Here is an 18,532-nt window from a genome sequence, read left to right on the forward strand (position 1 = left end):
CGGAAACATTTTAAAGACCCTGCTGAGCCAGAATCATCACTCCCAGGGTGGATTAAAAAAATGTAAAGCCTCTCCATCCGACCCCATCCTAATCAGGGAACAGATTCCTTGTGACTTGTTTATTGTTACCATTGCTTGCAAGCAAGCTAATTCCCAAATTGTCAGTGATGCACAACCTCCTGACTAGGAAAGCGAACTCATTGACACCTCTGGTAAATTTAATCCGCCAACCCAAATGGTGGCGCAAATACTTCAGTACTGGCGGTCTTCTTGCACCCGTGGCTTCAGCGGTCTTAGGAAAAGACTGCTGAAGTAATAATAAGGGCCATAATCCTTAGCTGCTCTTTTAGCCTTCCTACATTTGGCTTAGCAGCCACCTTTATCTAAATCACCTGTTTTGATGCATGTTCTTAAAGGGCTGACTTGTATGTTCCCGTCAATATCATTTGTAATGCCCCAGTTTGGTCCCCACATTTCCCATGTGCGTTTCCTTTGAGCCTGACAGCTGTCCCCTTACAATGCTTACTTTGAGGATGGCATTGCTTATAGCAATAATAATAATAATAATAATAATGTCTGCCTGTCACGCGAGTGAACTGTAGGCACTATCAGTCCAGAAGCCATATGCCACCTTCTTTCCTGACTAGCTAGTGCTCAGAACAAAAGCAGTGCCCCTACATAGGACCGTCCATCACTCTGCCAGGTTTATTTGCCCAACCTCATCCACTTAAAGGAAGAAAGACTTCACTGCATTTACCCAAAGAAAATCCAGAGTTTTTACATCTATCACACCAAAGAACTTTGGGTGGTGGATCAGGTTTTTGTGAGAGAGAAAGTCTGTGCTGAAATGAACCATCTCCAGATGGATTGTCCTGGGTATCCAAATCTGGATTTTGGAGTGGGCTAGAAACAGCCTCCAGAAGGCCTGTTGGGGCATATCACTATGACAAAGACTGCTACTTTTGCATTGGCACATGGTGTGTCCGTCTTGTAAATATGCCAGGCTGCTAGGTGGGTAATAGTCCACCTGTTCACAAGGAACTACTGCCTTGTTAGCGAGTTTTATCAGGAAAGGCACTTTTCCGTATCTGCCCTGCAAGATTTCCTGGACTGAGCCATTCCACAGACCAGTCACCAGGGTTGGTACTGCTTTGGTATCTATTCACAGGTTGAGAAATCTGCAGTTACAAGTATCATTCAGACGAAAACGTTACTTAACTTCAATAACACTCTTTCTGGTGAATATTCTATTTAACCCCAGATCCTTCATGGACCCACCCTCCTTCCCGTTCTGTGGAAGGGACTCCTCCAGTCCATACCAAAAAACTAAACCTTCCAATCTACAGCTCTGCACACTCTCACACTGATTGCTAAAGGCTTCATGTCTGACTGTGGGACAGAGATCAGAAAGAAACAGACATCAGCGTGCAAAGGTTGTGGCTAAGTCGGGGCCCTAGCATCACTTCTGGGCTGGGACAAACCTGAACGATGCCACCTACTGGCATGCAAGAGAATTGCTGAGAAATTTCTCCAGATCCACTTTGGTACCTTGGGGCATTCACAGGGAGAGTAATCTGAAAGAAGGTTACTGAAGGTAAGTAACTTTTCTTTGGCATTATTAGAGCGAAGTGGGGACTTATAATATTGTCCTTCAAGGAGCTCTGATTCTGTTGTGCAAACTGGTAAATGCTGCAGTGGCTTGCCAGCGTGCACTTCTGTTACGTAAACTAACCTCCTGTTTCATTACAGGTGGTCCGTGCGCTATGACCAGTGGTGGGAGTGCAAATTCATTGCTGAAGGCATTATTGACCAAGGTAAATGCTGCATACATCACAGTACAAAATGCAAATCGCGTCATAGTATGTATTGTAGAGAGCTCGAAGGTTTAGTCTGTCAACAGTTTACAACCCTCTTTTTTCAATTTTATGTTAGTTTACAGAATATAATTGCTACAACACTATTAGACGTACAGTCTCTCTGATTACTGGGGTCCTTTGCAGCCTTTGAAGAGTTACCTTAATTCACTAACTGGCCCTTATAACATCTTGTGTTAGAACCACCGATATTCAATTCAAAAAGGACTCCTGCTGCCACCGAAAGAGCTAACGGCAAGTCAGTCGTGGCGAATAAATTTGCCATGACTTCCATTTGTTGTGGCAGTAGTTTTGTGAGGTCTACAAATTGCTGAAGTGGAAGTCTGTCGTCTTCTTTGAAGAATCTTACATTCTTCAAATGTAAGATTAACTACTGCTGGTTAAAGGGGACAAAAGTAAACAGGTTACCATCTCTGCATTACAAGCCTGACTCAAATCGGAAAACACTTGAATGTGTTTCAGTTTCCTCATATTAAATAAGTCCAATGCTAAAATTGTTCACCCTATAACAACACTCAATACTCTGCTCCCATAGCTTCTGGCCATATTAATAATACATCTATTTACTTTACCCTCCTGCATACTGTTAATGACTGCCTTCATGATCTCTTGACTACACTGATTATGAAATTTGAATCACTCAGACAATGTTTGCAGATCCCCAGTACACTGGTAAACCTTAGCTGAACAGATTGTTTAAATCTGACTACAGATAAGGTCTGTCTTCCTTGTGATTACATTTTAACCTTTATCAGCCAGTAAGAAAATCTGTCATGGAGACTTGTGCTTCTCGTTATGCCATCTTTTGGGAAAACCTTTGTTGGTGGCCTCGCCTTCTTTGTGGCTGTACCTAAACGATGGATTGCTCCACAGTCCGCAGTTCACCTTGAATCCAGCTTCCCTATACTAAAAAAGGCTTTGAAACCTGTCTACATCCTCACTGAGAATATTCTATTTATCATCATGCTGTTCTTGTCGCCAGGAAGCCTGGGGGTGACTGCTCTCTACAAACACCAGAACCAATTATTTGTTTATTTTCAAAAACTTGATCACAGTGACTGATGTGTTGTTGGGTTAAGCAGAATCTCCAGAATTTCCTTTCTTGTTTTACCTCCTTCAGATTTCTGTGGTCATTCTTTACAATTCTTCCAGTCATTCTTGGATGTGGGAGTCTTATAGTAGAAGGGAGATGAGTTTTTCGAAGGTACCTCTATGCTCATTTTCTTTTCTATAATACTTTACTTTTAAGGTTAACATATGTAAGGGAAATGCACAAGTGTGGGGAGGGGGCACAGTTCTTCACCGAGTACATTAAGTCAGTAAAGGACTTGACTCAACCACATTAAATTCTGCATCTTTATAGGTTTGCAGAGTCTAATCCAAACATACGGGCAAAAAAATATCACAGCTAATGTTCATGGGTTGCTAGTGGCATCCTGGCTATTGTCTTCAGAGTGGAACATTATCATAGATGCTCGAACTGCACAGAGTCTTAGATGGTGTCATGGGGATGCCCATTTCTCTCTGTGCACTTTTTATGTAGGTTGCAAATGGGCACCATGTGGGAGATTAGTTTTCCCATGCCTTGATATGTTTAAAGATTATTTATGAGGAATGTCTCCCAAAGGAGGCAAAGGTGTAGTTATTGGTTAGGCCTTTTACTGACTAAGAAAATGTTTGCAAGCTACAAGATCTCTTTTTATTTCTGTAACCCCAGGACCCTTATTCCCACAACTCCTCTTGTGATAACTCAGGGCAAATGGACTTTCAAACTAATGCGCACAGATTTCTTGAAAATGTATTATTCCATATTTTAAGTATTGTTGCTATTAGTTTAATTAAACTATTTGGTTTGGTTTCATCGAGCCATACCCAATCACTTACTAGGGCTTCATTTAATGGCCTTCTGACAGATGGATTCTCTGGTTCCTTGACTTAAATTTTGGAGGTAGGAGTATGAGGGGTTGTTTGGGGGGTTGGTGGCAGCAGGGCTTAAGTGAAAGGTGGATTCCTCTGTTAGTTTGCTTAACTAATCATGCCCAGTCTCTTCCACTGGGCTCTTGTCAATAAGCCAGATGTATATAGTTAATTGCTAGAATAAAAGGTTATGTTTGTAGCAACATATGTGTAATGCCAAGGCTAAGGGCATGCCTGTAGAAAAAGCACTGTTAGTGAAGTTATCAGGGTTATGAGCAATTTGTGCTCCTCTACTCATATGCATACTTTCTAGCGCTAACATTTTATCAACAAAAACTAGAAACCAAAGTGGAAACCTGGTGTCATCAAATCAGTGTGCAACATTCCTAAGAGCATGTCAAGGACTTCTCCCTTATCTGCTTATTTTGGTTTGAGAATTGCTGTTCTATTGCCAATTCAGAATGTACCTCATTGTCAAGATCACAGTAGGAAAGGCGTTTTTTCTGACCACTTCAAGATCTCAGCAATTTGAATGATTAATAATGTTTATATAATACTTCTACGTCTTTAGATGCCGAATTGCCAGCTTAAGGCAGGCAGCAATGAAAATGACCTTTCGGAAATCAGATGGGTTTTAGGTAAATAATGTTACCTTGATTTAAACATTCACGTTTCGCTGCACAGCAGGACTTCATGCCTTTGGTTTGAAGATGCGGAATTACTGTTCTTCAGTGTCATTTTTAGGTCTTGGTCCCGACTTGTTAATGAGCTGGCTTTTCAGTACCTACAGACTTGTCTCCAGTTGAGTAATCCTGCCTTCTATCAATGCTGCCGGCATCTGGGAATGACTGACCTGCATGGGGCACTTAGTTCTCCAGGTAGTCCTTCAGATTCACATATGCCTGTGGAAATTAGTTGCTTGAAAATCTCTATTCTCAAATAGGACACCCCCAGAAGGGGAGATTTTCTGAAAATCTTGTACCCTCCTTGGTCAAGTAGTGACCAATAAGCTGCAAACTGAAAAAGAGGAAATAAAACAGAATTTTATCAGTGCACCTAAGAGGAAGGGATGAAACACATGTACCTTTGGATGCATCCTACCAATACATACATGCGCAAAAACCAGGAGCTGAACAAATTAGTATGCATGTGTTTCTGTCAAGGCTGGGCCCCAATACCCTGCACAAACTTAGTCAGTACATCCTGTGAAATAGAGTTCAACCCTCGCATACACACTAGTTCTCTTGCAACTGGATATTGCAGTCTGACTGGTGTGATACTTGTTCCAGCGATTATGGCAAAGTTTACTCATCAAGTGGAACCATCTTAAGTGCTCTGTACCCACGGTCCACAGCACTCATGCTCAGTCAGAAAGCTACACCCATGATTCATTTCTACAGGAATAAACTCCTACCATGTATATGGCCAGCTCACAATATGTGGTCCAGTGCCACCAGCAGTAAAATTTCCAGTGTTGTGAAGCTCCCAGAGCTTTCTTGTAAAAATAGGGTTTACCTGATTTGCTGTCACATTCATCGAGGCTAAAGATGTCATTTGTAAACTAAGAAAATTGCATTACCCTTGCCGTAAATGGAAACTGTTGTGTTGGGATATTTAAGAAAAGTGATTAGGAGAAAATTTGAGAAAGTTGGCATGTCAAAAGCTTAAATTCTTATGAATACTCATACATGTAGACTCGTGCAAGCTGGATCTGGAATAGTTTTATACTGCTCCCACACCAGTAGAGGTCACTAGTTCATCTCAGCATTGGAAGTGATGCCGTAATGATGTCACTGGAGCTATATAGTGCCCTACCCGACACACTGTCAGTTCACTTTTTTCCTTCAGCGCAGATTTAGAGCTGCTCTCTGAGTTCTTCGTGTTTTAATGTGAATTTTCGTAACTTTAACAAAAATGTTTCTTCAGTGCAGTGCTTAAGAATGTAACTGTCAAGAATCTTAAGCTTCAAACCATGCCACAAATGCTAGGCATCAGAGCATGACTCGAGGTCATGCATCATGCACCTCAGGGTCATCAAACTGTAGGGGGCCTAATGTTTTTTCGCTTACGCCCATTGCTGAGCTGAGCCTGTGAATGTTACTTCACCTGAGGAACCTCCTTCGGCAGCACCATCAACCTCTACCGTGCTTGATACTGCACCAGGCGTCCCAAAATCTGACGCCTGGACCAACCAGGCCTTCTTCCTCCATTCCGTGATGGTGATGTTTAGGCATGTTGCAATCCCCTCTGGTTCACCTCAGGGTTCCATGGCATCATTTGAGGCTGTATACACCTTCTCTTCTATTGAATCTGGTAGCCCCCATTCCCCCGCAGTACAGCACTTACTAACAAACTGTGGAACATATTTTTGTCTCGGACCATAAACAAATGCCAGAGATGGCTCTCCAAAATGCTCATGACCTCAGCAAGGCAGCCCATTTGCTGCCACCCACTTTACGTATACTGCTGGCTATGGGTCCGATTTAGTTACTGGTGGATGAAGTATTCTCCCTTGGGTTGGTGGAGGACTTCACATCCGTTAGGCCGAGACTAATCTGCCCACCAGATTTATGAATTACCACCTATCTGGCAGTCATTTATAATGGCAATGGCAGGAACGTCCTTCACAGCGGTTCCTGTCAATGCATTTCACTCTTTGCTACAGGGCTGCTTTTGAATGATGCAGTCCTACTATTCTTTTTTTCTTTTTTAAAGAAAATTCCTAAATGGGACTTTCTTTTTTAAATTAAAAAAGTAATGCTTCCTTAATGGAAGGCTTCTCCCATGGCGAGAGGAGCATTAGAATGGTTTTACTGTTTCTTCCAGACAGATTTTACCTGGCAGTAAGGAACTATAAAAAATTACTGCCCTTACTCACCAGGGCTGTTGCAGGGGATTAATCACGGCAGAGACAGAGTAGTCTCCGTTCTGATTAACCCTAATGTCCACCTGCAAGTAAATGCAGCAGACAGACCACTACATTTGTGGGGAAGAAACTTTGATGCCGCTGTGACAGAGCACACTCTCAGCCAGTATATAAATCGGGCCCTGCGTGGTTTTATAAAATACAGACGGGCTGATCACAAATCCTGAAACCGAAATGTAGTGCCCTTCAGAACCAGTCCCTCTACTTATAGCGTTCTTCGATGCTGCCTTGAAGAAGGCGGCATATGTGCAGAGCTGCCCCTGCCATTGGTTAAGTATAAGTGTGACATCATGACAGAGATCCATCAGTCGAATACAACAGCCAAACCCTTGCCATCAGTTAATGAGGGATTTCTCAGTCCTGTGAAGGCTGCATGGGAGAAGCCCACCTCATACCTGCTCTGAACCAACTGATAAGTGGACAGTGCTGATCAGCACCTGAATAGCCTGATTTCCTCTCTGTCCATCCAGCCGTAGATTACTAGAATTGCAAGCTTCCTTGTGCACCAAGCACAACCCTGAGGTTCTCCCTGGAGCCACACCACACAGGGAGAGTATACTGAGCTTTTACTTGTGCAGGAAACAATTGGAAGCTTGGCAGCACAGAGGTTTTCTCAGTCATTAGTATAGAGCTGCTATCACTTGTCTCTGAAGCAGATATAGCCATGCTTTGTGGGTCATGGTGGCTATGGTAGTGTTCAGTCTGCCAGATCATTTTGTGGAGGTGGTGTAAGATTTTCAAGATGCCTCCAGGCAGAACATGAGGGTGGGCCTGGACATGGTGGTAACATTGCAGTCCTCCCCATCGGTCTGACATAGACACCTCATGCCTTCACCAAGGTGATCTAAGAAGATCGGGATATCCGAGTTCCCCTATCTAAATGACTGGTTGCTCACTGCCAGCTTGCCACAGATTGTGTTGTCAGTTGCATGCAACCATGTCTTTGTTGTTGTACTTGGGGACTTCTATAAATGTGTCTCAAGTTTTACCTAGAGACCTTTTAGTGCTACCTTTTCATAAGGGTAGCACTGAACTCAGCATCCTTGAGAGCCCTACCTCCTCGTCAGAGGATATGGTTTATTAAGTGTGTGATTCTAATGTTTCTTGGTGGTGGCTTGGATTCCATCTTGACGGTTCTTAAAGATGCTGGGTCCTCTTGTTTCCTGCATTGTCCTGGGAAGATACTCCTGTTTGCACAAGAGTGGTGTCTTCATTGACAGTGGTTTCAGCAGATTGGTCGGATACCATCACAATCTCCTGCAACATTGTGGTGGATATGGGCTAGTAGTCGAAAGAACTGCAACAAGAAATGTCCTCTTACCATCAGGAGTGACCACAGTAATGATGGATTCCTTCATCCTTAAGCAGGGAATGATTTTGAAGAAACTGGAGATCAGATGTTTTGGTCTCCAAAGGAGCAGGGCCATCACATCAACATACTTGAACTTAGGGCAATTGAACTAGTCCTGAAAGCCTTCTTCCCCTTTCTTTGTGGCCATTCTGCCTATATCTTGACAGACACTATGTCCGCATTGTGATAAGTAAACAAGCAGATAGGAGTGGAGGGTCTCCGCTTCTCTTGTAAATCATCAGGGTGCTGGGACTGAGTGCAGAAAGGCACAGAATTTGGCTGGTCTGCGATCACCTAGCTGAGTCTCTGAACACCAGGGTTGAAAACCTAAATGAGAGTGACTTTACGACAACGGGGCATGCCTCAGATGGATCCCTTTGCCACTTGAGGGAACACTCGCAGCCCACTGATCCATGTCCTCCAAATATTTATCTCATGTAACATTGACTGGAATGTTTCATTTGAGGAGGTGGTGTTCCACTTCATTGAGTTTCCTGAAATACACCAGGTTCCTCAAGTCTTGAGGAAGATTTGCCAGAACTGAACTCAAGTCATTTTCTTTAATCCAAGCTTGTTGAGGAGAGGGTGCTACTATCTGTGTTTCTCTTAATTAGTCTACAGTGCAGGGAAGACCTTTTACAGTCGTAGGGCAGGTATTGCATCCAACCATCATGCCTGGAGTTTGAGCAAGAATACCAGAGCTGCTTCCAGTTGCCGCCCAAAACGATCAATGTTATATTGTCAGCTTGTCGCCTCTCACAAAATTTGTCTATTCTGTAAGATTGGAGCGAAATCTGTTGATCAGTGTGTGGAGCAGAACGTAGACCTTGTGAAGGCTTGACTGGCAAAAGTTCATTGTTTTATCCTGTTATTTGCTCACTAGCATTGTTTAGTGGTCTGTCAAAGGGAACAATGCTGCGTTGTTTACACTTATTTGCCTTCCAGATTAGTCATACCGCTTCAAACACTGTGTAGTGATCAGAGTCTCGAAGGGGCTGACACAAATGCTTCTCCTGACACTATTTGTTACCTCCAGTGGGATTTGAATCTTGATTTGATTTTTTGACAGATACTTCCTTTGGGCCTCTTAGTTTTCCGTTACACCTATTGACTTTCAGAGCTCGTTTTCTTGCAGCCATTATCTTAGTGAAACTCAGCAGTGAGTTGCAGGCACTGAGTTTTTGCCCACCTTTTATATGCTTATACCTGTATAAACTAGTCATTAGGACTAAGGCAGCTTTTTCCCCAATGTGGTGACACCTTTCTATATGGGACAGTCCATCACTCTTGCTTCTTTTTACCCTTCACCTCATCCCATCAGGGAGAAAGAGAGGCTACATAATTTCCTCGTCTCTGCCTTGAAGGGCACATAAAAAATGGACAGGAAACTGTAACGCCACTCCAACGCCTTGTCCGTCATCAAGATGGTGACAGCGCCCCTGCTGGTATGGGAGAGCTGTGAAAACCTGAATCCATTCTGTGACCTTAGTTATTCAACAGGTCAGGAATCTGCAGGTCATTAGATTATCCAAAAGAAAGATTGTTACCGAAGGGACCATACAGCTAGTTAACATAGTTATGCTATTCTTTAATGATCCACCCTTTTACTCGAGGTATGTTCTAGGAGGTGTAGGGTTTACAGAGTGAACTTGATCATGATGATGTGACTGTCATATTTACTTCTCCTTCTCTCGCAGGTGGTGGATTCAGAGATAGCCTAGCAGACATCTCTGAGGAGCTGTGTCCCAGCTCAGCCGACTGCTCATTACCTCTCCCCTTTTTCGTACACACATCAAATCAGGTACAAGGTTTTTTTCATCTTCTTTAGCAATTTACCAAGTGGTGCATCTAAACTGTGCAGGCAGACTCAATTTATTTATGTATTACAGTTTTGTTAAACTTTCCAATGTTACCATTTGGTTACTTGATAGCTCTAATTACAGACTGAAAAAAATCCAGAGTGTTCAATTCTTATTGTGGGGTGGTCACACTGTGCGGCTCCTGGTAACTCTGTTATTTGTGAACAGTATGTTTCCACTACATATACATAACGGTTGGGCTAATTTGCAGGGATGTGGAATTTCTGTCTGCTAACCCCTGAACTAGGAAGATTTTGTGAAGAGCCATCCGTTTTAGGGCCTGATTTACAGACTGTATTTTGTAATACATAAAGAAGTACTACAGAACTACTGCTCATCTACTACAAAATGCAGTTGACATACCACAGACCTCTACCATTACCTCCCCAATCTTTTCTATGCAGAGATGTACACAAGAAGGCAGCTCACTGTACACATAAGTATACATTTTAGTAGTAACTGTGGGAGAGACCAGGGGTCAGCTAATACAACCACACAGAATTGTAAAACAGGTTGAAGTGTACTCTAGCCTAACCCAGCCCCGCATTGGAGTACGTCAAGAGCTACACAAGACCAACTGCTAGTATTGCTATATACTCCCATAGAAAATAACAGAGGCATGGAGCTGTATATCGACATGCAGTGCATTCTCTTGCCATCTAGTATTGGACTTGGACGTGTGCACAATGTTTTTCTTTGAAGAAATCTTTGAGTCACAGTGTAGGAATCTAGCTCTTTGTATAGTAAACCAAAATTAGTTACACTGTCATTGTGCAGAGAGTGCAAGCAAACCCCAGACGCATCACAGAGGCACAAATGACATCCGAAATGCTCTCCTTTTTGGTAGTGTGGGTGAGCAGTTAGGCATATCAGAGGGTAGTGCTAAGCATGTAAGGCACACACTTGAACAGTAAGTGAGACACGCACTCAATAAAGAAATGTGACACCAATTTATAAAAATAACATCTATTCTTATATAAATTTAGGTACCAAGATCACGGAAATCAGTTGAATAATTTTTGTGTTATGAATTTTTAGAGTTTGCAAAAAAAGGCATTTTTATGTAGTTGCAGTGTTACTCTACTCGAGAGAAAACATATACAGCAAACAGGCACTTCACAGCAACCTACAGGACCAATCTTCTGGACTTAAGGTGAGTACAGGGCAGGGTCTAGGCCACACCAGCAGGTCACCTTGGGCAGCACTTGGGTGCCCGGTGCAGTGGTGAAGTTTAGCATTGGTTGCCATGTAAGTCTATGCCGATCGGTCTGGTCCCAAAGTGTTGCATGGACTCTCATTATCCTAATGAGGCTAATGGATTTGGGCAGCAGCATCCCCTGAATTGGCCTAATCCTTTTCCATCTAAGGAACAGCGCCTCATCTCTGCCCAAGAGCAGGGATGATTTGTGGTAACCGGGCGCATGACATAATGGCTTCTTAGGGAAATTGCGGTGGATCTTATCTCGTCCTTTTCTCTCAGTTACATCAGTCTCACACAGAAAGACAATCATCGGTCGGAAATGGTTCAATAAGATTTATTGAATCAGCTGCATCTTAGATAAAATGGCATGAAATTCAATAATTAGAATGATGAAACATATTCGAAGCAAAATGGTGACAAAGAAAGCGAAACACACGAAAAGTCCCACCATTTCGTCACGATGCACCATATATGCAATCCCTACCTAAGCTATGTTAGAGCACAGCAGGATGAACCCTAATCCGCCCTTTAGGCTTCCTCCCTGGGAAGACATTATCACCCATACCTGAATATGAAAATAGCAAGGAAGCCTGTTGTCTGTAGAGACGCCATCCCCGGTTAGGCCAGGGAACCAATAGTCTCAGCAAGCAGCTGTAACAAAGTCACTCAGCATGCGGTTGTGGTCATCTGGCTGCAACCTCCCTCTAACACGCATGGGACAGAGAAAATGTTTTATAGAAAATAGAACAGCTGATGTTCTGAGAAATGTCCACACGTAAGGATACCTATGTTTCTGTGAATGTTAGAGATGCAGTGTACCACTTGTGTCAACAATTCTATCTTGCTGCAGCCTTGAGGAAAGCACAGAGTGAAAAGAATATTGTGCTAAGAAATGTAATGCTTTCCTAGGTGAAAGAACAATTAGATAAAGAAAATAAAACACCACCACGAATGTGGCCAATTCTGAAATAATAAAGCAGAATAAAACCAAGCTTAAAGGGCACAAGCAACAGGCCTAGTTGCTAACATAACATGCCCAGAGACATTACTAAAATGGTTATACAACAAAAGATGCCTCAGGGGCGGACTGATAGTCCAGGCTGGGTGAACCACAGAGAGGCTTTAGTCCTTGCAATGCTCGGGGACAGAGGGACACCACTGGTCTTGTTCCCCTCAGTCCAGGGTGTCCAGGTGCAGAGGTGGTGTGGAATGTCCGATTTACCGTCACCGGTGGCGGTGGAGGGGGCCCCAAAAAAAAGAGGCAGGCGTGGAATGGGGGACTAGTCCGGCTGAACTAAATAGTGGGCTCAGGTCTCACAAGCTTGTGGGGATGTAGGGACACCAGGAATCCTCTTCTCCTCAGTCTGGGGTGTCTGGGTGCAGAGGTTCAGTGGACCATCGGATCTTCATCACTAGAGGCGGTCACAGTGAAGGGGACTATGCAGAAACAGCCTGCAGATGCCATCAGGAAGTCCACAGAGAGCAAGCTCAGGGTGGGCTTCGCCTCTGGAGGATCTGGGAACCACACCCTGCATTGTTGGCCAACTTCAGCTCAGGCGAAGAGGCTCGGGTAGCGGCGGCGTGTTTTTAGTGACCCCGGTCCTGATAGTTCTTTCTTTGGGTGTCTGCAGATGCAGGAAAGCAACTCCTCTCATCCAAGGAGTTCTTCTTTGGCATTTTGCGAAGCACTGACAGCTCTTCTGGTTTCTTGGATGCTGCAGCAGCAGGACAGGTAAGTTGCTCCCCGAGGATCCAGTACAGGAGGCAGGCAGTCAGGGTTGGTGCCAATTCTGTTGTGTTCCTCAGTTCTCAGGTTCAACAGGCTTCTACACTCCATTTTTGTCCAGTGAAGATCTGTGTTCGATGGCATATGTCATGTAGATACACATGCTCTGCATACACCTGCCATATAGTGTTGGGTCCGGAGTGTTACTTGTTGTTTTTCTTTGAAGAAGCATTTTCGAGTCACGGGATCGAGTGACACCTTCTTGGTGATGCTGCGCATGGGCACTGAATCCTTTGTTAGATTGTTTTCTCTCCACCACTGTATTTGGATGTGTGTCTTTGTTCTTTTGACTCACTCTGGTTCAAAATATTTCTTTCTGTCTTTATCGACAGTATTGTTTATCGATCGTGCATTTCCACCTTCATGTTCGTTTCCACTCATCGGTCCGGGCACCAAACGAGCATCACCCATTTTGGGCCTACCTCACCACACAGCACCGACCGTTATGCTGAGCTGATGGTACGAATGCTGTTTTGCTTCTTTCTCTGGTGCCACACTAAATTTCCCCATACTGACCAACATCTGGTGTGTAACCTGTGCCTCTTCCCTGATCACCAGGAAGCTACCTGCAACACCTGCAAATCCTTCTGGTCGAAGAAGACCCTTCCGGACCAAAGAGCTCGTCAGTTGGAGATGACACACAAGACTTCGGACATCTTTGGGGAGGAACATGCCCTGGAGGAGGCCTTTTCGATCCAGGACTTCAATGTGCAGTCTGATATCGGAAGCTATGAGGTAACATCCGCGCATCCTGTGAGTACCGTGGCCCCTCTTGCCCACTCTAAGACTATTAAAAAGCCCCTTGCAGAGGTTGCTGGACCACCACTGCCACAAGGCCATGGCTGGATACAAAAAACTGCTTCGGCTGCCCTGCCCTTCGTCTCAGCTTCTAGAATAGCCAAGACCAAAACAACAGCTTCGGTTTCGAACTCCCGACCCTCGATTTAAGGCATTGTTGCCGTGCCGGTTCGAACTTTGGCTCTGAGCCAACGAGCTACCATCCCTGCTTCGGTGCTGACCAAAGTGCACCAACCGGACACTTTGGTGCCGAAAACCACAGAACCAAGAATGTCGGAGCAGAAAGATTCAGGCCATTCTTCAGCTACGCTTTCACCTGTGGAACCCATTTTGGAGATGATGGACGCTCGTCAGTGCCATCTCCATATCCAGGTGGGTACAGGGCGCATTATTGCTTTTCCTACTATACTTTTGAGGACGAAACTGTCCTTCCAAGAGGCTTTGGACACTTCACCTTCAAAGCCTACCAAGGACAGGGTTATCACCACACCTCACAAGCCTTCTCCTCCTCTTCCTCCTGATCCACCTTCTCGGCCTCCTCCACCCCCTACTTCTTCACATCTATCCCCTCTTCATTCACCTGCCTCACCTACTGCAGGAGATTTAACACCTCAGGGGGATGCCTTGTATATACTGGGGAAGATTTGGGTGGAACACATCAGGACATGGATTTCTGGGACACATGACCCTGACCCTGTATGCCCAGAGGTAGTACACACTACCAGCTGGTAAAGGACAGCCACCTTCCACCATGTAAAGCTGCACAGGGACCCCATTGAACAAGACTTCCTGTTTGATACCCTAACATATACCCATAGGGATATCCAATTTCTCCCTATGCTCCCTAGCATACTTCATTACGCCGACAAAATATTTATGGAGCTCTTCTGCTCTAGGGTTATCACCCCTAGAGTAGATAAGAAATATAAGCCTGCTCCCTCAGATCCCATATACATTCGGTCACAGGTCCCTCCAGACTCTATAGTAGCCGCAAAGGCATGAAAACGTGCCAATAACTTGGCCACAGGGGACCCTCCTCCTCCTGACAAGGAGAGTAAGAAGTTAGATGCTGCCAGCAAAATGGTGGCTGCACAGGCAGCTAACCATGGTTGTATCACTAATTCACAGGCCTTACTAGCCAGGTTTTACTGGGATGAAATAAAGGAGCTCCTCCAGTTTCTCCCAGAAGAGCACTGCAAAAGAGAGCAACAAATTGTTGCTGAGGGGCAAACCATTACTAATAACAACATATACTGTGCCTTAGACGCCACAGAAATAGTTGCATGCAGCATTAACACCAGTGTCTTGATAAGGAGACACACGTGGCTTTGATGCTCTGGTTTCAAACCTGAGGTCCAGCAAGCAGTGCTTAACATGCCATTTGATAAGGAGCATCTCTTTGACATCAAATGAATCCTGCCCTTGAGATGCTGAAAAACAGACATGGACACAGATAAAGCCATGGGTGCTGTAGAGTCCCCCAGACAGAAGGGCACTTTTCATCTCCCTGCCTTCAGAGGGGGTTACATATCCACACCCTCAGAGGGGTCTACCTCCCAATCCAAACAGACTCCCCCTCCTATTCTAGAGATTTCTTCAGGGGGGTCCTACAGAGGCAGTAACAACACAGCAGAGGTAAGAGCACCGCCTCCTGAGGCTTTACCTCTGCTGCAAAACAGTGATATTACCACTACTCCAAGCATTCCCTCTCCCTCTTTCAGACTATCTCAAAAGCACCTTACCCTTCTCAAGCAAGAGATTCAGTCCCTTCTTCTCAAAGGGTTCATCGTGCCTGTTCCCTTACAACACCACGGATCAGGAGGATACTCCCTATAATTCCTCATTCCCCCAAAAGACGGCTCTCTCAGCCCTATTCTGGACCTCAACCATTAAACCACTACATTCTCTCGAATAGTTTCATATGGTTACTGTTGGTCAAGAGATTTTTCCACTTCAACAACAAGTCAACTTTATGACGGCCCTTGATCTAAACAATGCCTATTTCCATATTTCCATCCTTCCTGCACACCAAAAACACCTAGGATTTGTGGTTGCAGGCAAAAATTACCAGTTCAAAGTCCTGCCGTTCGGCGTCACGACTGCTCCCAGAGTCTTCACAAAGTGCTTAGCAGTAGTTGACGCACACATCAGAAGACAAAACATATATGTGTTCCCTTATCTAGACGACTGGCTCATCAAAGCCAGCACACCACCACAGTGCCAGTATCACACTCAGATGAGTGGACCAGCTTCACACGCTGGGATTCACAATCAACTTTGTCAAATCCCATCTCAAACCTCTTCAGATACAGCCCTATTTAGGATCTATTCTCAGTGCAGAGTTGGGGATAGCATACCCCAGTCCGGCTCAGGTTCTCAGTTTTCAGTCTCTTCTCCCCAGTTTTGGGAGAATCGTTCATACACATTCAGGATTATCATGTGCCTGTTAGGGATGATGGTCTAATGCATTGCCATCATTCCCTGTGCCAGACTCCTCATGCGTCCCCTACTGCAGTGTCTGTCTTGTCAGTGTTCTCAGTCACAGGGTCACCTGGAAGTTCTAGTGTTGTTAGACCTCCATACTCTCCGCTCTCTGCAATGTTGTAACACCATCAACCTGTTAAAAGATTTGCCTTTCCCGGACCTTGTGCCTCAGGTGAGTCTGACCCCACATGCATCACTGACAGGTTGGGGCGCTCACCTTCAACAGCTCACAGTACAGGGCCTTTGGGATCTCGGGCAACTATCCCTACATTTCAGTCACCTCGAGCTTCAGGCAGTATTTCTAGCCCTGAAAGCATTTCTTCTTCACCTCTCTCACAAGGTTGTCTTAGTCTGCATGTACAGCATGACAGCCATGTATTACCTACAGAAACAAGGGGAACATGGTTGTCCGAATTGTCACAACTCTTTCAAACAGTATGTAAGTGGACTCTCCTCCACCACATTCACCTAGTGACAGAGTATCTCCCAGAAATGGACAGCGACTGCAGACCTGCTCAGCAGGATGCAGCAACAAGTCCACGAATGGGAACTCCACCCACAAGTCCTTCAAAAATACTTCTTAAAGTGGGGAATTTCTCAGATAGACCTTTTCGTCCCAGCAGAAAATACAAAATACCCAAGCTTTGTTTCCAGGTACCCACACTGTCTATCCAAAGGCAACGCTCTATGGATGAAATGGTCAGGGATATTTGCTTACGCTTTTCCTGTTCTCTCTCTCATTCCATTTCTGGTTCAGAGCACCAGGCAGACATCTCTCACCATGATCCTTGTAGCTCCCATTTAGGTGCGTCGGCCATGATTTACACTACCTCTGGACCTCTCAGTAGTTCCCCACAAGAAGCTCCCCAACAGACCAGCCCTTCTCACTCAAAATCAAGGACATCCAGACCCCAAGTGACTCAATCTTGCAACATGGCTCCTGAAGTAACAGAGTTTGGGTACTTATGATCGCCAGCTGAATGTATGGACATTCTCAGGAAATCTTGTAGACACACAACCAGAGCATGTTATGCTGCAAAATGAAAAGGTTTTGTATGCTACTGCCAACTCGAACGTGTCGATACCATTAAAGCTACTGCCCAAGACATTGTTATTTGCTCCATTTAAAGAAAGCAAATTAGTTTGCACTTCCATTTATTTACACCTTTGAGCTATAGCTGCTTCTTTACAGAACAGGCAACATCCTTACTTTTTCAGAATCCCAGTCGTTAAAGCTTTCATGCAAGGCCTTAAAAGGTTTATTCCACCCAAAGTTCCTGACTCCGTTTGCAGAAAGAGCTCTCCACATCCCTGGATGTTAAAGGAACACGTATGTTTTACATTGACAGGACCAAAGAATTTAGGAAAACAGCTCTTTGTAGCTTTTTTCTCTACCTCATAGAGGCAATCTAATATCTAAAAAACATAGCGAGATGAATAGTAAGGTGTATACTAACTTGCTCTGCTGAAGCAGAGAGACAGTTACCTGTTGTTCCTAGAGCACTTTCTACTTATAATAAAGGAGCCACTATGGCTTTCCTTGGAAATGTACTTATAGTTGACATTTGTAAGGCAGCTGCACGGTCTACACCACATATATTTACAGAGCATTACTGTGTGGATGTACTAGCAAGCCAATGTAGGTTAAGCTGTGTTACAAACACTTTTCCAGTTGACAGCAACTCCCACAGGCTATCCACCACTTTCATAGAGGGACTGCTTTACAGTCTATTCAGAGCAAGTGTATGGACAGCCACACATGCCATCGAACGTAAAATGTTACTTACCCAGTAAGCATCTGTTCATGGCATGTAGTCGTGTAGATTCACATGTGCCTTTTCTCCTCCCCAGACGCCTGTGGCTGTTCCAGTTACATTATATTTGTATATACTTGTACATATATAGTTCTATTTGCATTGACATCTCTTTCGTTATACTTCCTCTAAACTCCTTTTCTCACCCACCTCCTGGAAAACAATCTAACAAAGGAGCCAATGCCCTTGCACAGTATCACAGGAGGAGTCACTTAGTTCCGTGACTCAAAACTGCTTCTTCCAACAAAAACAACTGGCAACACTCCGGACCCAACACTAGATGGCAGGAGTATGCAGAGCATGTGAATCTACAGCACTGCATTCCACAAACAGATGCTCACTGGGTAAGTAACATTTTCCTTTCCTGGTATCAGGGGGTACCCTAAACACTCAATTGAGAGGGCGTTAAGGGGAGTGCAGGGTAGTAGCTAAGGGGCTCCTTACACCCAGGGATCACTACACCCTCTAGATGACCACTTCCTTTGGGGAGTGGGCTTCACCCTGTCCAAGAATTCTTAATTC

General features: G+C 44.5%; 1 protein-coding gene across 1 annotated transcript in view; it reads left to right on the forward strand.

The window, feature by feature from the left end:
* HECTD3 (HECT domain E3 ubiquitin protein ligase 3) overlaps nt 1-18,532 on the forward strand; it is a 249,983-nt gene that overhangs the window by 140,937 nt on the left and 90,514 nt on the right. Inside the window, exons 12-13 of the mRNA XM_069232820.1 lie at nt 1,750-1,814; nt 9,766-9,869. Coding sequence (XP_069088921.1) covers nt 1,750-1,814; nt 9,766-9,869 — 169 coding nt within the window. The remainder of the gene's footprint in view (nt 1-1,749; nt 1,815-9,765; nt 9,870-18,532) is intronic.

The sequence above is a fragment of the Pleurodeles waltl genome, chromosome 4_2, assembly GCF_031143425.1.
Source record: "Pleurodeles waltl isolate 20211129_DDA chromosome 4_2, aPleWal1.hap1.20221129, whole genome shotgun sequence".
Lineage (NCBI taxonomy): Eukaryota > Metazoa > Chordata > Amphibia > Caudata > Salamandridae > Pleurodeles > Pleurodeles waltl.